This window comes from Leucopleurus acutus, assembly GCF_964270905.1.
Source record: "Leucopleurus acutus genome assembly, chromosome: X".
In the NCBI taxonomy this organism is placed as follows: Eukaryota; Metazoa; Chordata; class Mammalia; order Artiodactyla; family Delphinidae; genus Leucopleurus; species Leucopleurus acutus.
In genome coordinates, this window is record NC_139148.1 from 112,052,672 (window position 1) to 112,072,047 (window position 19,376).

At 39.5% G+C, this 19,376-nt stretch overlaps 1 protein-coding gene across 3 annotated transcripts in view; it reads left to right on the forward strand.

Annotated features, from left to right (window-relative positions):
• Window positions 1–5,688: 5,688 nt before the first annotated feature.
• Window positions 5,689–19,376, forward strand: part of SLC25A14 (solute carrier family 25 member 14) — a gene marked incomplete at its 5' end in the record, with an annotated part of 41,802 nt that continues 28,114 nt past the window's right edge. The window contains 5 exons of one of the 3 annotated variants that reach the window (XM_082864689.1): window positions 5,689–5,820; window positions 10,733–10,826; window positions 12,973–13,120; window positions 15,287–15,381; window positions 16,780–16,865. In XM_082864689.1, coding sequence (XP_082720815.1) covers window positions 5,689–5,820; window positions 10,733–10,826; window positions 12,973–13,120; window positions 15,287–15,381; window positions 16,780–16,865 — 555 coding nt within the window. Of the gene's footprint in view, window positions 5,821–6,122; window positions 6,198–10,732; window positions 10,827–12,972; window positions 13,121–15,286; window positions 15,382–16,779; window positions 16,866–19,376 lie in introns of those variants that run through there. The other 2 variants (XM_082864690.1, XM_082864691.1) reach the window with 2 other exon arrangements.

Genomic DNA, 19,376 nt, shown 5'->3' on the forward strand with positions numbered 1-19,376 from the left:
GAAGTGTTTAACAGGAGGCAGAACAGACTTCTAAGTTTTGTATGCAAATGAATCGCCTGGGAATAGTGTTAGAATGCAGATTCTAATTTAAACAAGTCTTTTGTGGGGCCTGAAATTCTGCATTTCTAACAACATCAGGTGATGTTGATGCAGCCAAGTGAGCTAGATGATTTTTTGGGGTGGGTGGATGCTGGAGAAGGTATGTGATAATCTATCAGGTGGAGCATAAAGTTAGATCTCTGCTGTCCAGTACGGTGGTCAGATTGCCACACGTGACTATTGAGTATTTGAAATGTATCTAGTCTGAGATGAGTTGTGAGTGTAAAATATACAAGAACTTAGTATAAAAAGAAACTGTAAAACATCTCATTAATACTTTTTATATTGATTACATTCTGAAATGATCTTATTTTGGTTATATTGGGTTAAGTAAAATGTTAAATTTTTTAAAACGGCTATGAATGGAAGGTGATCGGGCAAAATCTAGAGGGTGTCACAGAGTTAGAAGAGGATTTTCTTTCTTTGGTAGCCTGGAAAGAACATGAAGTTAATAAGAAAGGGAGAAGTTGGCTCTCCAGGATCAGTAAGGGGGCGGTGAGTGAGAGAGCAAGGTCTACAAGGAGGCTGGAGGTAAGGCAAGGTTTATGTGGCATGTATACAGTTATAGAAAAGACGGAAAGACTGGAAAGAAACACATAGAAATGTTAACGCCAGTATCTGGGTAGTGGGGATGACGTTTACATTTTATTTTTACTTCTTTTGTAATATATGTTTTTGTATTTTCCTTTTTCCTCCATAAAGAGGCATAACTTGGGCTTCCCTGGTGGCGCAGTGGTTGAGAGTCCGCCTGCCGATGCAGGGGACACGGGTTCGCGCCCTGGGCCGGGAAGATCCCACATGCCGCGGAGTGCCTGGGCCCGTGAGCCATGGCCGTTGAGCCTGCGCGTCCAGAGCTTATGCTCCGCAACGGGAGAGGCCACAACAGTGAGAGGCCCACGTACCCGCCCCCCCAAAAAAAGAGGCATAACTTTTAAAACCGGGGACTTTTAAAATCGGGGAAATATAGAGGGACCATAAATTAGAAGTAGCCGGAAACACTGACTTTAGCACAAGGCCACCCCGCAGGAACTTGTGACAGGAACATGCAAATCACAAGAGTGATAGTATAAGCACGTGTGTAGGCATAGAAAGAGGACTGGAAGGAGGTGCTCCACACTGTTAAGAGGAGTAGTCTTTGGATGTTTGGCTTTCAGGTAATTTATACCTTCTTTCCACTTTTGTATACAGTTCAAATGTTTTATAATGACTATGTACTTTTTTACAATCAGAGAAATGAAGCTATTGTACTTTCAAAAAATAGGTATAGTCCTTTATCACAGAAAATAATAGTCCCACTATATTCTGCGTGGATAAAACCACATCTTAGGATCTTGCCTACTGCTGGCCTGGAAGAAGCAAGTGGCCGTACTGTGAACTGCCTATGGAGAGGGCCACATCGTGGGAAACTGGGGACTGCTTCAGGGGCTGAGAGTGGCCTCTGGCCAACAGTCAGCAAGAAACTGAAGCCCTTGTGGTACAGCTGCATAGAAGTGAATTCTGCAACAACCTGAGTGAGCTTGGAAGTGAATTCTTCCCCAGTTAAGTCTCGAAATAAAAACACATTCTGGCTGACACATTGATTGCAATCTTGTGAGACTCAGAGCCCGAGGACCCAGCCAAGTCACGCCTGGAACTCCTGACCTGCAGAAACTAAGAGACAGTAAATGTGTGATGTTTTAAGCCACTAAATTTGTGGCATTTTTTTTTAACACAGCAATAAAGAACTAATAGGGCCTCCCACCAGCAGTGTCTGAGAATTTGAAATGCTTTCCACCAAACCTCTTGTTTTTTTTTTTATAACATCTTTATTGGGGTATAATTGCTTTACAATGGTGTGTTAGTTTCTGCTCTACAACAAAGTGAATCAGTCACACATAAACATATGTTCCCATATGTCTTCCCTCCTGCGTCTCCCTCCCTCCCACCCTCCCTATCCCACCCCTCCAGGCGGTCACAAAGCACCGAGCCAATATCCCTGTGCCATGCAGCTGCTTCCCACTAGCTATCTACCTTACTACGTTTGTTAGTGTGTATATGCCCATGACTCTCTCTCGCCCTGTCACAGCTCACCCTTCCCCCTCCCCATAACCTCAAGTCCATTCTCTAGGAGGTCTGCGTCTTTATTCCTGCCTTACCCCTAGGTTCTTCATGGCATTTTTTTCCTTAAATTCCATATATATGTGTTAGCATACGGTATTTGTCTTTTTCTTTCTGACTTACTTCACTCTGTATGACAGACTCTAGGTCTATCCACCTCATTACAAATAGCTCAATTTCGTTTCTTTTTATGGCTGAGTAATATTCCATTGTATATATGTGCCACATCTTCTCTATCCATTCATCCGATGATGGGCACTTAGGTTGTTTCCATCTCCGGGCTATTGTAAATAGAGCTGCAATGAACATTTTGGTACATGACTCTTTTTGAATTTCGGTTTTCTCAGGGTATATGCCCAGTAGTGGGATTGCTGGGTCATATGGTAGCTCTATTTGTAGTTTTTTAAGGAACCTCCATACTGTTCTCCATAGTGGCTGAACCAATTCACATTCCCACCAGCAGTGCAAGAGTGTTGCCTTTTCTCCACACCCTCTCCAGCATTTATTGTTTCTAGATTTTTTGATGATGGCCATTCTGACTGGTGTGAGATGATATCTCATTGTAGTTTTGATTTGCATTTCTCTAATGATTAATGATGTTGAGCATTCTTTCATGTGTTTGTTGGCAGTCTGTATATCTTCTTTGGAGAAATGTCTATTTAGGTCTTCTGCCCATTTTTGGATTGGGTTGTTTGTTTTTTTGTTATTGAGCTGCATGAGCTGCTTGTAAATTTGGAGATTAATCCTTTGTCGGTTGCTTCATTTGCAAATATTTTCTCCCATTCTGAGGGTTGTCTTTTAGTCTTGTTTATGGTTTCCTTTGCTGTGCAAAAGCTTTTAAGTTTCATTAGGTCCCATTTGTTTATTTTTGTTTTTATTTCCATTTCCCTAGGAGGTGGGTCAAAAAGGATCTTGCTGTGATTTATGTCATAGAGTGTTCTGCCTATGTTTTCCTCTAAGAGTTTGATAGTTTCTGGCCTTACATTTAGGTCTTTAATCCATTTTGAGCTTATTTTTGTGTATGGTGTTAGGGAGTGATCTAATCTCATACTTTTACATGTACCTGTCCAGTTTTCCCAGCACCACTTATTGAAGAGGCTGTCCTTTCTCCACTGTACAAACCTCTTGTTTTGACAGTCCTTTTAACTTCGGCCATGCTGGTGGGTGTGCAGTGTGATTTTAATTTTAATTTTCTAGATGACTAATAATGTTCAGCACTTTTTCATATGCTTATTGGTCATTTGGATCGACTCTTTTATGAAGTGTCTTTCAAGTATTTTTCCGATTAAAAAAATGAGTTGCCTGTCTTTTGGTCACTGAGTTTAGGAGTTATTTATACTGGATATGAGATGTTGTGGGATACATTATTAAAAATCTCTTCTCCCAGCCTGGAGCTTGCCTTTTCACTCCCTTAATCATGTCTTTTAATGAAAATAAAAATGTTCTCAATTTAATTTGTTTTTTCCCCAGTTTTATTGCGACATAATTGACATAATATTGTATTAGTGATGTGAACTTCACCTCAATTAATAAAAAAAAAAGGTCTTCTGACTCCAAATAAAATTCTCTTTTCATTTTTTAAGACCAAATGTTTCTCTTGGGAGAGTAGAAAGATGAAAGCACGTTTTGGTTCAACATAAGTGAGAGTTTTCAGAGTTGTCAAATAGTGTAATGGACTGACTTGTGATCTATACTTACACTGGAAGCATTCTAGCAGGGACCGGACAACTGTCTATAATGAATATTGTAGAAGGGACTGCTAAATCTCCTTCCAACATGAAGATTCAAGGATTCTATTCTCTTGAAGAGCTTATCTCTTGGAGAGATCAGAATTTGAGCATAACACAAGACAGAGTATAATCAAATATAGGTCTGTGTGGTAGAGACTACAAATAGAAGGCGATAATGTTGGAAACAAACTAAGCAAACTGCAAATGTGTCAAATAAAAGTGTGCTATGTGTTTATAATGCTATTTTTAAATTCATCTATTGTAGATCTTTTAAAATAAGTCATTTGAAAACAGTGCTCCTTTTTAACAAAATTTACCTAGGTGGTTGGTGAGATTAGCCGGTAGTGGCAGTGGCTGAAGAGACAAAAGTGCAGTGCAGTCTCGTAGAAAAGCTAAGATAGTGATTTGGTCACAAAGAGAGCCAAAATTCTACAAGGTTGAGCAATCTGGATGTGAGGGACAGGCCCAGGCCACAGCCACAGCTGGACATACAATTCATGTCACTGGAGAGAGTATAGTCCTTCCAAATAAGAAAGACTCTAAGCTACAACCCCCTTAGTGTGGCTGAAAGGGAGTACTTTGCTGAGACGTAAATTTAAGGGTATTCGCATTTTGGAATGCATGTACGGGTTTCTCACATTATCTCTATATTTAGTAAGGAAGTTTCTGAAGGTAACAAGGGTATTATTAAAGTTGAAAGCAGTATAGCAGTGGTTAAGAGCCTGGGCTCTGAAGTCAGAACTGAATTTGAGGTCTTAACTTCTTAAGACCTCAGTTTTCTCAGCTATCAAAAGGGGGAAATAATAGCGCCTGTCTCATAGGGTAGTTGTGCGCACATCCTTTTGGAACAAAGGTATTCCCAAAATTTATTCATTTAACAAATAATTATTTAGGGCCACAGGCCTTGCATTGACTTACTTTTACTTATACTCAACGTCTAAACCATAGTATTTTGTATTCTTGCGTGATTACGGAACTTCACGCGAGAGGCTTAAAAACATAGCCCATTGGTTCACGTAATTATCTATGGTGCTTTGAAGTTATTCCTTCTGGCTCCTGGGGTGGGGCTAGAGCCCGAAGCTGGTCACCAGGCCCTCTCATCATCTTCTGGCTGATTGTGAGGTGAGGATTAACTCGGATTTCCCCGTTAGTATTTCTACTCTTCATTTTCTTTATCTTGAACTTTTTATGGTCCCTTTTCTGCTTCTAACTTGCTCTTTCTCAACCATGTGCTTTGAGCACCTGGCGACCTCAGACCTGGTGCTGAGGTTATTTGCTTATTTGATCTTTATTTCTGCCCCCACCCTGTCCCACTCCTCACCCCCGCCCCACTCCCCCCACAGCTCAGGCACCTCTGTAAATACCGCTCACTCCCTTTCCCTCATTTTCCCACTTTTGTTTTAAGCATTTGCCCCGCCCCCTCACATTCCCTCCTTTTTGGTACTCTGCCCGCAGGCGCCCCGCTCCGCCCTTTCACTCTGCTGGCTCCGCCCCTCGTACCCCGCCCCTCCTTTCCCTAGTCCTTGTACGCGCGAAGTGGGTGGTGATGCGGTGACGGGGCGACATCTCTGCACCCACGTTAGCTGCAGAAGCTGCCAAATTTCTCATGTCTTAGCCTCCTCTCCCTGCACCTCCCTAGAGTCGGGTTGCCCCGTCTGGGCCTTTGCGCCTGCAGCCTGCCCGACTCCTCCGTTAAGACCCTTGTCATTTCCGCCTCCTATTTCGCGCCTTCTCTTTTAGGCTCGGAGGGGGCGGAGTTGGAATGGCTGTACCACCGTTGCCGAGGCGACGACTTGGTTACTTCCGTTGGTACCAATACTTCCGGGTTGGCGTTGCAGTGGCGCTTCCGACTGTGGGAGCCTCATCTTCCCAGTCGTCCGATGAGCCCGAGCAGGTGAGGGGGAGCTCCTGGGCTTCAAGGCTGGGGAGCGGGGCTGGGCCGCGCCAGGCCGCGCGGGGCCGGGCTGGCCTGGTTCCCGGCCTGGGAGGGGCTTAACGGTCCTTTGGTCTCTCTCTCCCCTCAGCTGAGTCCCTTCCCTGTCTTTCACTCTTCTGGCATCGGTGGTTTTACTTCTTCGATTGAACCCTGCTTCCTCGACCCCCCAGGGAGGCCGCCTCCTTCAGGCGCCTCCCTTCTCTCCACGAACTCGCTCTGACAGCTGAGGAACTGGCAAGATCCTGCTACCCAGAGGGTGAATGGGTATCTTTCCCGGAATAATCCTAATTTTTCTAAGGGTGAAGTTTGCAACGGCGGCCGTGATTGTAAGCGGAGTAAGCAAACACCTCCATTGTATTAGTGTGACGGATGCTGTTGAAAGATGCTCCCCTTCAGTTTCTACCCCCTGCCACTCCTTGAGGTCAAGGCATTGAAGGCATCTATTAAAATGCAGTTCAGCTAACTAATTGGGATGACAGCCATTATTAACATGAATTAGTTTCTCAGACAAGGTAACAGCAGGGACATTTGTAGTGTTCTGTCAGTGTTTCCTTGTTTTTTTCAGGCTGGGGATGCTTCAAGTCATCATGAACTCTTCCCTCCCCTTCATTCCCTACATCATCAAGTTCCTTTGTGTCTCTATTTTAGAAGTTTATCTCTAACCTCACTGCCAACAAACATCTTGTCTGCTTTACTTCACACCATCCTAAGCTAGTTTCCCTGCCTCTCCTGTTTGTAATCCACTGGTTGGCTGCAGCCCTAGTAGGCTAACTAAATGTGGTAGATTTCCTCAAGTCACTTCCCTATTCAAAAATTTACAGTATCCCTCCCACCCTGCCACACACACTTTGGTTTCAGGACTTTCAACTTAACCTGTTCCTTATCATACTTTTTGTCTGATACTGTTTCAGTCAGATAAAATAATTCTCTGTTCCAGTTAGATTGCACTCTTCCTTCTGAGTCAAACCATACTGATGCTTGCCTCCACATGCTGTGTTTTCCCCCACATTTGTATCTATCCATCCTGTTCTCCTCCCCGCACCCTCTCCTTACCTATACCTATTGCGATTCTACCTGCCCTCTGTCAAGGCCCACTTTAAGTTCTCTCATCTCCATAAGCCTTTTCAAATTATTCAAGCCCATGCGGATTGTCTCATTTTCCATGCTTCTCCTGCTCTTATAGTTTGTGCTACATAGTTTGGCACTTATTTTTTTCTTTAATGAACTACTCTGATTTCTTCCACCAGTTTATAAGCTCTTGAAAGGCAAGAACTGTATTTCATACAACTTTTATCCCCACACCCATCTCCTTAATTATCCAGGAAACATAAATATTGTCATGGTGTTAGAACATATGTTGTGTGTGTGTGTGTGTGTGTGTGTGTGTGTGTGTGTGTGTGTGTGTGTTTGTTTTAAACATCATGTTTATACCCATAGCACATTTGGGCATTTAGTATGCCTTCAATAAACATTTGCTTGACTCTCCATTATTACCTCCTGAATCTGAGAATCTCTAACGCCTACTCTTCCTTAAAGGAGAAAGCAAGAAAGGCACCTGCATTTTTCTGACCAGATCTTTGGAGTAGTGTAACAGGGTTATGTAATTTGTGTTCTAGATATTCTTCTCACTCTTTAGGCTATAAGATTTCCCTTAGTCAGACCTCAGAATACATGTCTGCATTTTGAAGGCATTTTTCATTGGCTTCTTAACACGATAAAAATATTTAAGGTACTATATTTCTACTTCAACTCAGATATGACTCTTTTCTTTTACCCATATCTGGGGATAGCCCCCACAAGTCAAAATCATTTTTAGAGTGCTTGGGGTATTTTACACAAGTAATTCTCTGCAACAAAAGCCACGGGAGAGAATTAGTAGGGAGAGAATCTCTGAGGACCAGCAAAGTGTTGTGTACAGTGTGTAGCATTGGTCAGGTCCAGTAAGTTAACTTTCAAATTTTCCCTGTAACCTTTTACATACAGGCTGTATACATGCATAAAGGACATCACACTGGAACCAACCAAGTATTTATCAATAATGGACGTGTACCCAGTTCTGTACCAGCTATTGTAGGGGTTATAAAAAGTACTGTGAGACATGGTGTCGGCCTTCAGGGATCTTACCTAGTTAAGAGAGAAAATGACATGGGGCAACCAGAAGATAAACCTCATCCTAGTCATTATTTGTATGCCTGAGATTTAAGATATATAAGGGATACATGAAGGCTCAAAAGAGCATTATACAGCTGTGGAATAGCTATGACATAACATGCATGCATATATACAGCCTTATGTAAAAGGTTTTAGCTGACATTTGAGTGATTCAGTAGTGTGATATGGCCCCTACAAAAGTGACTGAAATTTTCAGCTGTAGTAATTGAAGTGTAATATAGAGAATGACAAAAATGAGCACAAAGTAGGGTAGCCAGTCTTATTTTGCCAAATAAGAACACTAAACAGTATCAGCTACCAACTACTAATACATTTCATACAAGAAAGGTGATTTTTAAAAAATGCTCCAGGAGTAGGAAGAACATGATCTTGTAATAGTCCTTTACATTAAATACATTTAGCTGAAAGGCACTAGGTGCCCTTATTTTCTTTAGTTCAAGCCAGAATCGTGAACATTTTCATTAAAGAACCACTGGGCTAACGGACCTGAGATTGTGACTGGTCTTTCTGGTCCCTGCTGTGGCTTTGCCCCCTGCCTTTAATTGCTTTATTATTGCTCCCTGAACCCTGAGCACATCTTCTTTATTAAAAGGCTGGGTAGCAGGTAGTCAAGTCAGGCTTCTTCTGCGATGAAAAGAGTTGAAGGAAGTTATAAAGAGAAAGTGTTGGAGACAAGTATAGCAGCCATTTGAAATGTTTGATTGTTTTGGGCAATCTCTAAATTGGTGAATGGAAAGGGCATTCCACCTTGCCCCAACTTAGAGAAGGGATATGCCATGGTCCTTGCTTTTCCATGCCTACCCTCTCATCATTTGTGTCATGTTTTACTATCAGTTGTAATCTTAAAATATGGGCATAGCTGAAAATGTTGATAAGGTAGTATTTAGTACTCAAGACTTATCTCAAGCTGCAGCTGATAATTGAATTGCTTATTGCTACTTTGCTTTTTAGAATTATTTTCAACAGTTTTCCTCCAAAAGAGTTGTCTACTGCAGACTCTGTCAGATGGACTGGCTGATCATACTATGTTTGAAAGGAAGTTTCCATAATTATTTTTCTGGCCTCTAAAACATTTGTCTGCATGTTAGCTATCCTCTCTGGAAAATTGTTCTTTTGTGCTTAGTTACAGAGAATTCCTTATGTGGAAACGAAACAAAACCTTGTCTCCCATAAAAAGAGACTGTGATTCAATGGTGCTAACCCCAGATTGGGCAGTAGGGGAGGTGGGCAGTAAGTATTATCTGTTAAAATGTATATTTGAGTACTTAACTATTCAAAAATGTAATAATGATAATAGCTAATAGTTGAACTAGGTGCCGGGTACTTTTCTAAGTGTTTTACATATATTATTTAATTTTCACAACAACCCTATAATATAGTATTTATTATTATTCCCATTTTACAGTTCAGAAAACTCAGGCACACAGTGGTTAAATAACTTGCCCAAGGTCACAGAACTAATAAGTGGTGGTGTCAGGATTTAAACCTAGGCAAGTCTGACTTTAGAGTCTTCATTCCTGACTGTAAACCACTTGAAGTTGCTTTTGAAATTCAATAGTATGCATACCATGAAGATCTGAAAAAGGAATATTTAAAAGAAATCTGAGAATCCATCCTCAGAAAATAGATTGCTTCCAGCTGGACCAGGATTTAGTAGGCAATGCCTAGAGTAGTAGTTCTTAAAGCGTGGAAGCATCAGCATTATTTGCAAATTTGCAAATTTGCCAGACCACCAATCAAAAACTCTGAGGGTAAGGCCCAGCAGTCAATGTGTTTTAATCTGCCTTCTAGATGATTCTGGTGCACATTGAAATTTGAAAACCACTGATTTAGAAGGCAGAACTGGAAAAAATAAAATCCAAGAGGGAAATAGCTGGGAGTGGCCGGAAAAAAAGGCTGAAAATATTGAGGGTGACAGGTCTAATGGGGGCGGGATGGGGAAGGAGGTGAGGGGGATGGGGAGTAGTATACATTGTTAAAGAACCCAAACATCAAAGAAAAACAATATTTGTATGTATGTGCTTTAAAAGGCCAGGGAAAAGGAGATTCATTAGATGGATGTATGTTAAATGTCAGAGAGAGGAGAGACATCATCCATATTGCCATCATTCCTCTGGGAACCAGAAGGAAGGTGAAAATGTGCTTAACTTACCCTGGGCCTAGTGGGGGGAGGTTGTGTGTAGCTGGAAAGTAGCTAGATGAAATAAAACCCTAAAATTTAGTGGAGAGATGAGAGGACTAAGACTATGAGAGGGTAGTGGTGTCAGTCTGCCTTGCACCTGAATCAAGCTAACTGAATACCATGAACTGCTTTTATGAGATGCCTCAGCCTATATAATTTAAAGTCCAGGCTCCTTCACTTGTAATTGTCTAGTTGGATGTCTAAGTTGGGTGTGCTGGATGGAATGAAACCTCTTCTTTGGGTGGGGATGGGAATAACATTAAAGAAACTAGAGAACGTGAAGGGCACAGGTTGATATTTGAGTGAATCGAACACTTACCTCTACAGAATGGCAGTAAAGAACACATTCATGATCATCACATAAAACAGGAGCCTTCATTTTTTGTCATTCCACCTGGTAGGGTTTTTTCTCTACATTTGTTTTATTTGCAAATTTTGTTGATATAAATTATGTGATCATACACTAACAGATGCTCCTCACTCTTGTGCCTTGTTCTGATTTGTGTTTACTTTTAGCACCAGAAAAGTGCCACTGTAAGCCATGAGATGTCTGGTCTGAATTGGAAACCCTTCGTATATGGCGGCCTTGCCTCTATTGTTGCTGAGTTTGGTAAGAAAGTGAAAACTGAGAAACCTGCTCCTTAGGGTATAGATATGGTAGCGTTATTTGTTTTTTGTTTTTTTTTGCGGTACGTGGGCCTCTCACTGTTGTGGCCTCTCCCGTTGCGGAGCACAGGCTGCGGACGCGCAGGCTCAGCGGCCATGGCTCACGGGCCCAGCCGCTCCGCGGCATGTGGGACCTTCCCGGACCGGGGCACGAACCCGCGTCCCCTGCATCGGCAGGCGGACTCTCAACCACTGTGCCACCAGGGAAGCCCGCTTGCCCTATTTAAAAAAAAAATTATCATAAGAAAGTAATGTACTTTAAAAAAATATATTTATTTATTTATTTGGCTGCACCGGGCCTTCGTTGGAGCACGCAGGACCTTCGTTGCCGCGTGCTGGATCTTTGTGCGGCATGTGGGATCTTTAGTTGTGGCATGCAGGATCTTTTAGTTGCAGCATGCAGGATCTAGTTCCCTGACCAGGGGTTGAACCTGGGCCCCCTGCATTGGGAGCACAGAGTCTCAACCACTGGACCATCAGGGAAGTCCCGCCCTATTTGTTTTAAAAACTGTTGTCTCAAAGCTATCAAGTAATATTTTCTTTATATATGGAATCTAAAAAAAAATGGTTCTGATGAACCTAGGGGCAGGACAGGAATAAAGACGCAGATGTAGAGAATGGACTTGAGGACACGGGGAGGGGGAAGTGTAAGCTGGGATGAAGTGAGAGAGTGGCATGGACATATATACACTACCAAATGTCAAATAGATAGCTAGTGGGAAGCAGCCTCAGAGCACAGGGAGATCAGCTCTGTGCTTTGTGACCACCTAGAAGGGTGGGATAGGGAGGGTGGGAGGGAGATGCAAGAAGGGGGAGATATGGGGATATATGTATACGTATAGCTGATTCACTTTGTTATACAGCAGAAACTAACACACCATTGTAAAGCAATTATACTCCAATAAAGATGTTAAAAAAAAAGATGTACACCTTAAAGAAAAAAAAGTACTACAGACGGTATGGCAAGTGAAGTTAAGAAAAGTCAATTTTAGGAAGCTGTTTTGATAGTTTAATTATTTGTTAATTTGCTATGCTTAGGAAACATACATGAAAATATAGAGGGAGTGAGATAAGATAGGGGTTTCTGTTATATTCTTATACAAGTGGCCTTTCTTTGTGCTCAGTTGTTTATAAATTTCTTAGTAAGTATTCAGATTTCCTTTTTTCAAACCTCTTTCCCATTTTAGAAGATTGACCAAGATCAAACCAGATTCTTTTCTATTTGATTTTAATTTTGAAATACTTTTAGATTGCGTTTTTTCATCTTCCAAATTTTCTTTCCTAAACTGTTCATAAGTGACCCCAATCCACTAGTTTTTATTGACTTTCTTGGCATATTGTCTGGTGTTATGATATCAAGGTCATCAGTGACCAGAGCTGCATAAATATCTTGTTAGTTTTAGACCTTGAAATAGTCCTTGAAATATATTTTGCCAATGTAATGACCACTTCTCTGTGTTGATATAATAAGAGAAAGAAGTTTGGTTAAAGAAAATTTCCCACTCAGCACTGTGCTGGTGTTAGTCCTGAATTACCTAAGGAACCCAGATGAGTAGGCCAAATAGGACTTTGCCATTATCTTTCATAATACTAGAAAACTATTTCTCATAGACAGATAAAAGAAAAAACCCACAAAACTTTGTAATAGTATTTAAGAGTATGTGGAGCAGCAATCCCATGCTTTCCTATCTTCTTGGTGAAGATTTGGGGAGATTTTATGAGGGAGAAGTAGGGAGACTTGAGGTGGGAGGGGGCAGAAGGAAGAGACAGATAAATGCCAGATTGTATGTTAACAGATGAAATTAAAACATTTACGTATTTTGCATTTATACTGTATTAGGACTATCCTAAAGCACTTTATTATATCACAGTTTCAGTTATACTGTGGGTCAAATCCTGCTGCCTAGATATAGTACATTTCACTTTATCACATACAACTCTTGTCCTCTGATAGTGATATTTAAGTAGAGACCTAGGTGTTAGAAAAAGAACTTTGTCTTATGTTTTAAAAATTACCATTGGCTTAAATTCATCCAAAACTTAACTGTGATTCTTTGGAAAAACTTATAAATGAGTGTGTTCCTTCACAGGAACTTTCCCTGTGGACTTGACCAAAACGCGACTTCAAGTTCAAGGCCAAAGTATTGATGTCCGCTTCAAAGAGATAAAATACCGAGGAATGTTTCATGCCTTGTTCCGAATCTATAAGGAAGAAGGTGTATTGGCTCTGTATTCAGGGTGAGACTGGACTCTTTCCTTACGTCACGAATAGAAATACTTTTTTGAGAAGCCATGTATTTCAGCTGTCTGATAGTTTGTGCCCTTTATATTCACCATTTCAACTTATAATTCAATATTGATGTGCCAGTTTATATTTCACCTGCTTGTAAATCTTGAGCTTTGGATCTTGTGTTCATTTGGCTATAAGCAATACATTTTAAAGTGGATATCTCATTGCAGCATTGGCTTTTTCCTGTTTTCCTGAGAGTCATCCATAGCCACTGTGAATAGCGGCACCAATTCGCAGTATATATTTCTGTGATAATCTTCCTGAGTTGCCAAATACTGACTTGTAAAAAAATTTTTCCTCTTTAAAGAAATACTATTCTGGCAGTTTAAATAGAAAATGCAGAATGAAAGAGCGGGAGATCCATCATTTTTTTGGGGGGGTCATCTTTTGGTTATTCATATGTCAGTGGTTTATTGTCCAGTGTGTTGTTTATCTGCTGCCAATTTACTAGTCCACTCCTGCATCTAGGGTACCAGTTTATTGCTCAGAGAATGGATATCAGTTTTATTATTAACTTACATTAGCCTTAATTTCAAAGATAGTTTACTTGGGGGAAAAAATCAAGTATTACATCCTTAAGCAAGTGAATCATGGATCATCTGTTTCACCTTGTTCTTTTATCAGCACAGATGATCACAAGATTATTTTTTTCAGATAGCAAGCAATAAAGTCAGAAATATGCATGTTTTGTCATCATTTTAAAATCTTAACTGTTTGAGCTGCTGCTGTCTTTCTATTTATAACAGCTAAAGTATACTTCTGAAGTTTGGAAGAATCTCAAAGGAGGTATGAGTGAGAATGTCTCCAGTTTATAAGCAGAACTTAAATAGGGTGAAATCTTGGCTCTGGTACCTCCTTGATAGGATTGAAGATATATCTGCATCTGCTAGGAAGTAAGGTTGATTTAAAAAAAAAATCTATGAAGTGGGTAACGGTGTATACTTTTTCTACATTACTGGATTCAATATGCTGATATTTTGTTAAGGAGTTTTGCATCTAAGTTCATGAGAGATATTGGCTTGTAGTTAGTTTTCCTTTTCTGTACTGTTTTTTTGGTTTTGTTAGCAGGGTAATACTAGCTTCATAAAATGAGTTGGGAAGTGTTCCCTCTTCTGTTTTCTGGAAGAGATTGTGTAAGATTGGCATTCATTTATTAAATATTTGGTAGAACTCCCCAGTGAAATGATCTGGGTGGGCCTGGAGAGTTCCTTTTTGGGAACTTTTAAATTATAAATTAAAAAATTTTAATGATTATGAGATTATTCAGATTATCTATTTCATCTTGATCGAGTTTTGGTAGTTTGTAGTTTGCAAGGAATTAGTCCATTTCTTCTAAGTTGTTGAATTTATGAGCATAAGGTTGTTTATAGTATTCCTTTATTATTCTTTTAATGACTGCAGAATTGTAGTGCTATTCCTCGTTTTATTCCTGTTGGTGACATTTCTCTTTTTACTACTGGGACCCTTGCTAGAGTTTTATTAGTTTTATTGATTTTTTTTCAAAATAACTTTGTTTCATTGATTTTTCTTTATTTTCCTGTTTTCAAGTTTATTAATTTATGTTCTTTATTATTTACTTCCTTCTGCTTGCTTTGGGTTCATTTTGCTCTTCTTTTTTCTAGTTTCTTGAGGGTAGGAACTTAAATTATTGATTATTTTGAGACTTTCCCTCTTTTCTAATGTAAGCATTTTGTGCTATAAATTTCTCTCTCAGCACTGCTTTGGTTGCATCCCACATATTTTAATAGGTTGAATTTTCATTTTCATTCAATTCTATTTATTTAAAAAATACACCCATGTCACCCATGGATTGTTTAGAAGTATCATTTAATTTCCAAGTGTTTGTGGATTTTCCTTATTGATTTCCAGCTTAATTCCATTATGGTCAGAGAACATATTCTATATGATTTCAATTATTTTAAATTTTTGAGGTTTGTTTCATGACCTAGATGTGCTCTCTTGATGAATCCATGGATGCTTGAAAAAAATGCGTATTTTGCTGTTTTTATGGAATGAGGGGGGTGATGGAAGTGAGTAGGCTGTCTAGATATGTATAATCTGTGAGTGCATGTTAAGTATAACTGACTTTCTTTTTCTTTCCTTCTTTCTGGCAGAATCGCTCCTGCTTTACTAAGACAGGCATCATATGGCACCATTAAAATTGGCATTTACCAGAGCTTGAAGAGATTATTTGTAGAACGTTTAGAAGGTCAGTATAAGACTCCTTATTCTCTTTTAAGGTAACACTCAAAGGGATTGTTGAAATCATGCTTAATGAGAAGTGTTCATCACAGGGTGCCTGAGAATGGGTAGCAGTCATTGCAAGGGCAAAATAAGCTTGTACTGATTTGGGATTAATCCTTGCAGAGGTGATGTATAGGTTAGAGGGACCTGCTCTTCAAGTTTGTCCCTTTTCCTATCAAACGAACAAAAAAAGGCTTCTGGTCATCACAGAGAGAACATGGAGCAAACTTGTTGAGAAAATTAATGCTGTCCTCATCTACAAGAGGACTTCAACTATAAGGAATCCTCTAGCTGTGGGTTTTGATAAGCTTTGGTCAGGTAGAGTAGTTTTATATATATACAAAATATGGCCACCTTAACCCACATTCAGCATTACCATATGTCTCTCTATTTGCTGCTGTAGCTTTTTCAGCTGGATACTATACTAAAATGGTTATTTTACTACAGGCCTGAGGCTGTTGCATAGTTGGGGACAGCTGGAGAGCTTTTCGGTTGGTAATGTCCTTTGAATTGCTTTATTGTCTAAGTCAACTTTTTCTGGAGCCTTTTTGCGGTACACGGGCCTCTCACTGTCGTGGCCTCTCCCGTTGCGGAGCACAGGCTCTGGACGCGCAGGCTCAGCGGCCATGGCTCACGGGCCCAGCCGCTCCATGGCATGTGGGATCTTCCCAGACCGGGGCACGAACCCGTGTCCCCTGCATCGGCAGGCGGACTCCCAACCACTGCACCACCAGGGAAGCCCGGTTTACCTAGGTTTTAACTTGTAGGCTCGCTCTGGTGAGGAGGCGTGGTGAAGATTGAATTTTAGAACAATACGCTCTGTGGTTTCTTTGTTCTTTTTTCTAGCTGAGAGGATTTAGTTCCAAATGACTAGTTTTTCCACATTTAACTACAGAAATCTTCTGTCAATAAATAGAGGCTAGTAGATAATATGGCCAATTAAAATTAATATTTAGGTATTTTTTTTCCTATTAGACATAAGATTTTATCCTTTAACATTCGGTTCCTGAGTCTTTAGAGTTGATGATTCTCCAGAAAAAGACTTAAAAATTTTTTTCTTTAGATGTTTGAAATGATTGAAGGAGAAATAGTACATTCTGAATTTATATGGAATATTGGCAGTTATACAGAATAATAGGATATATTCCAGTGTGTTTTAGAAATATCTATTTTAATTTTATATGTTTCAGTACTGATTTGGAACCTAGAAATATTTGAGTTTCTTTATTTTCATAAGCTTTGTGGTTCATTTCTGTAGTCAGTTCTCTGACATGGTTCCCTTTCTCTGATAGCTCAGCGCTCTGTTCTCAGAAACTGGTACCTCTTACAAGCAGACCTTTCTTTTTTTTGTTCATTTTTACAGATGAAACTCTTTTAATTAATATGATATGTGGGGTAGTGTCAGGAGTGATATCTTCCACTATAGCCAATCCCACCGATGTGCTAAAGGTAAGAGAAGTCTGGCAGCGTTGGATGTATGCAGTGTGACACGAAAAGAGCATGATCTTTGAGTCAGATTTGGGCTCAGATCCCCACTCCGTCACTTGCCAGCTGTAAAACCTTGGGCAAATCACTTAACTGCTTTAAGCCTCAGTTTCTTCATTTGTAAAATGAAGATAATTCAGTATGTATTGCATAGGGTTGTTAAGGATTAAAGATAATATATGTAAACTGTTATCATTGTACTTGGTAGGTAGTTGATGCTTAATAAATAGTAGTCAATTTATTATGATGTGCATTAATCCATTGGTCTTCAAACTAGAGTATGCAAACCTTTATAGGTTCTTTCCAAGGGGGCTATGCAATTTTTTTGGGGGGGGGGCTATGCAATTTTAAGGGAATCAATTTCCAGATCCCTTACTTTCTTTGTACCCTTCTCAAAAACTGATCTGAAAATGAGCTTGTGTTTAGAACAGCCCTTGCCCCACTTTACAAAAGAAAGGCACATTCCCCCACCCATTCCAAAACACAGTATGGTATATTGACCTGTGGTGTAACCTGGAGTATCAGACAAAGAGATAAAGTGAAATACAGTTTTTAGAGAAGCCTCCTTTAATAACTAATTGAAATACTGTAAATCTATAATGTCGCTATCTTTTCCTGTCTTATCCATATTTCTATTAAGAATGAGATTTGGCTTTAAAATGATATATTTTGGCCTATTAGAGATATTCTGAATTCAGAACCAGAACAGTATAGGTTAGTGGTGCTGAGTTTTTTTACAACGTAATTGAATTTCTTTCAGATTTTATCAAAATTCAGAATAAAACATTTATTTAATAATATCAATGATATCAATCTATATCTTATTTAATCTAATAATCTAACTTAATCTAATAATAGCAATCCGCATCTTATTTTTGAGATAAAATCGTTAACATTTTTTACTTATTAACTCATTTACACTTATGATAATTAAAAGCACTAAATATATGATTAAAATGTGTAAGAGGATCCCAAGTTTTTAAAAATCATTTTAGGGGGAATGTGAGAAAAAAGAGTAAGAGAACATATGTTTTATTTATTTGAAACCACAAGTGGCTAGGTTGGTGGAGGGGAGATCTATTGTGATTCAGAGTTTTGAGAACCGAGAGAGTGACTTGAAAAACAACACACGTGAAAGAAACCAGTGGTGGTTGATGAAGAAATGATATGAAATGATATTTCTGGGTTAAATTGAGAATACTTTAGCTACAGAATTTTTATATCACTTTAGATTTACAGAACAAGTATTTTGAAGATAATTGACTATATCCTAAAACTCTAAAATATGTGCAATATAATTACACTGGTTAGAATGTGCTTTTCAAGAACAATAATATTTAATTCCCTAAAACTTCCTTTGTTATCCATCAGGGTCCTAAACTTAATCATATAAGTGATTCACTTCAATTTCCTGTTGCTCTGACCTGTCTGGTACAATTACAACCATTGACCAATGCTACAATCTCCCTTTTCCTTTCATATCCTTAGGTAGGGCTGAGTGGTGAGTGGTGCTGGGACGTGGAGGGTCGGGGGTAGTCACAATCCTATATAGGAGTTATAATCACAGTTGGGCTGTTTAATTCTTTCATTTATCCTTGAATAGATCTTTCTCTGAACTACGTGCCGCTTCCTTGCCTTTGTGCATGTAGTTCTCTTTTTGCCTGCAATGCCTTTTCCCCCTTTCCTCATGAATTTATCCTTCAAGACTGCTCAGGAACAGGGCCAAGACTAGGACAAGGGAGATACTCCCCTTGGGTGCAAAATGTAAGGGTGTGCCAAAAAATTCAATAATCAAGAGAAATAACATTTTTATGCAATATTTTTCAAAAATTAAAATGAATGTGAAAAATTCATGATGAACAAAATAGCAATATTTTGTACAATCGGTCTCACTCACTCTAATCCCGCCCTGTTGGATCCTGTCTTTAATTACAGTTTTGATACTTGGTTCATCATGGGTTTTTGTGCATTAATTTTGATTTTTAAAAATATCACATTAAGATATTATTTATCTGGATTACTGAGGTTTTTTACAACCCCCCCCCACTACATTTTGTGCCTGAGGAAAGTGCCACACTTGCCTCACCCTCATCCCAGCCCTGGTCAGGAATCACCTGCATAAAGAAGTCTTCTACTTACCATAGGATATTTGTGGTTTCAATTTGTCTTTGTGATAGTTTCTATTCCATTTTAATTTGGTTTAGGTTTTATTTCAAAACTCTTAGTAGTAGCAGTTGACTTTCCGCATAAAAACATGCTGCTGTAACATGATTTACCAAGAGCATTTATTAAAACCTAGAGTTGTGCTTCATGAAAATCAGGCCTACATTTGGGCCACTAGTACTTAGTGACTGACTACTATGATCTATATGTGCATTCGGTGGAAATTGTACCAAATCTTTTACATGGCCTTTTAATGCTGTATCTCCTTTCTTGTGCCTCTCAAAGGCTACTTTGCAGAATACAGTGTCATGC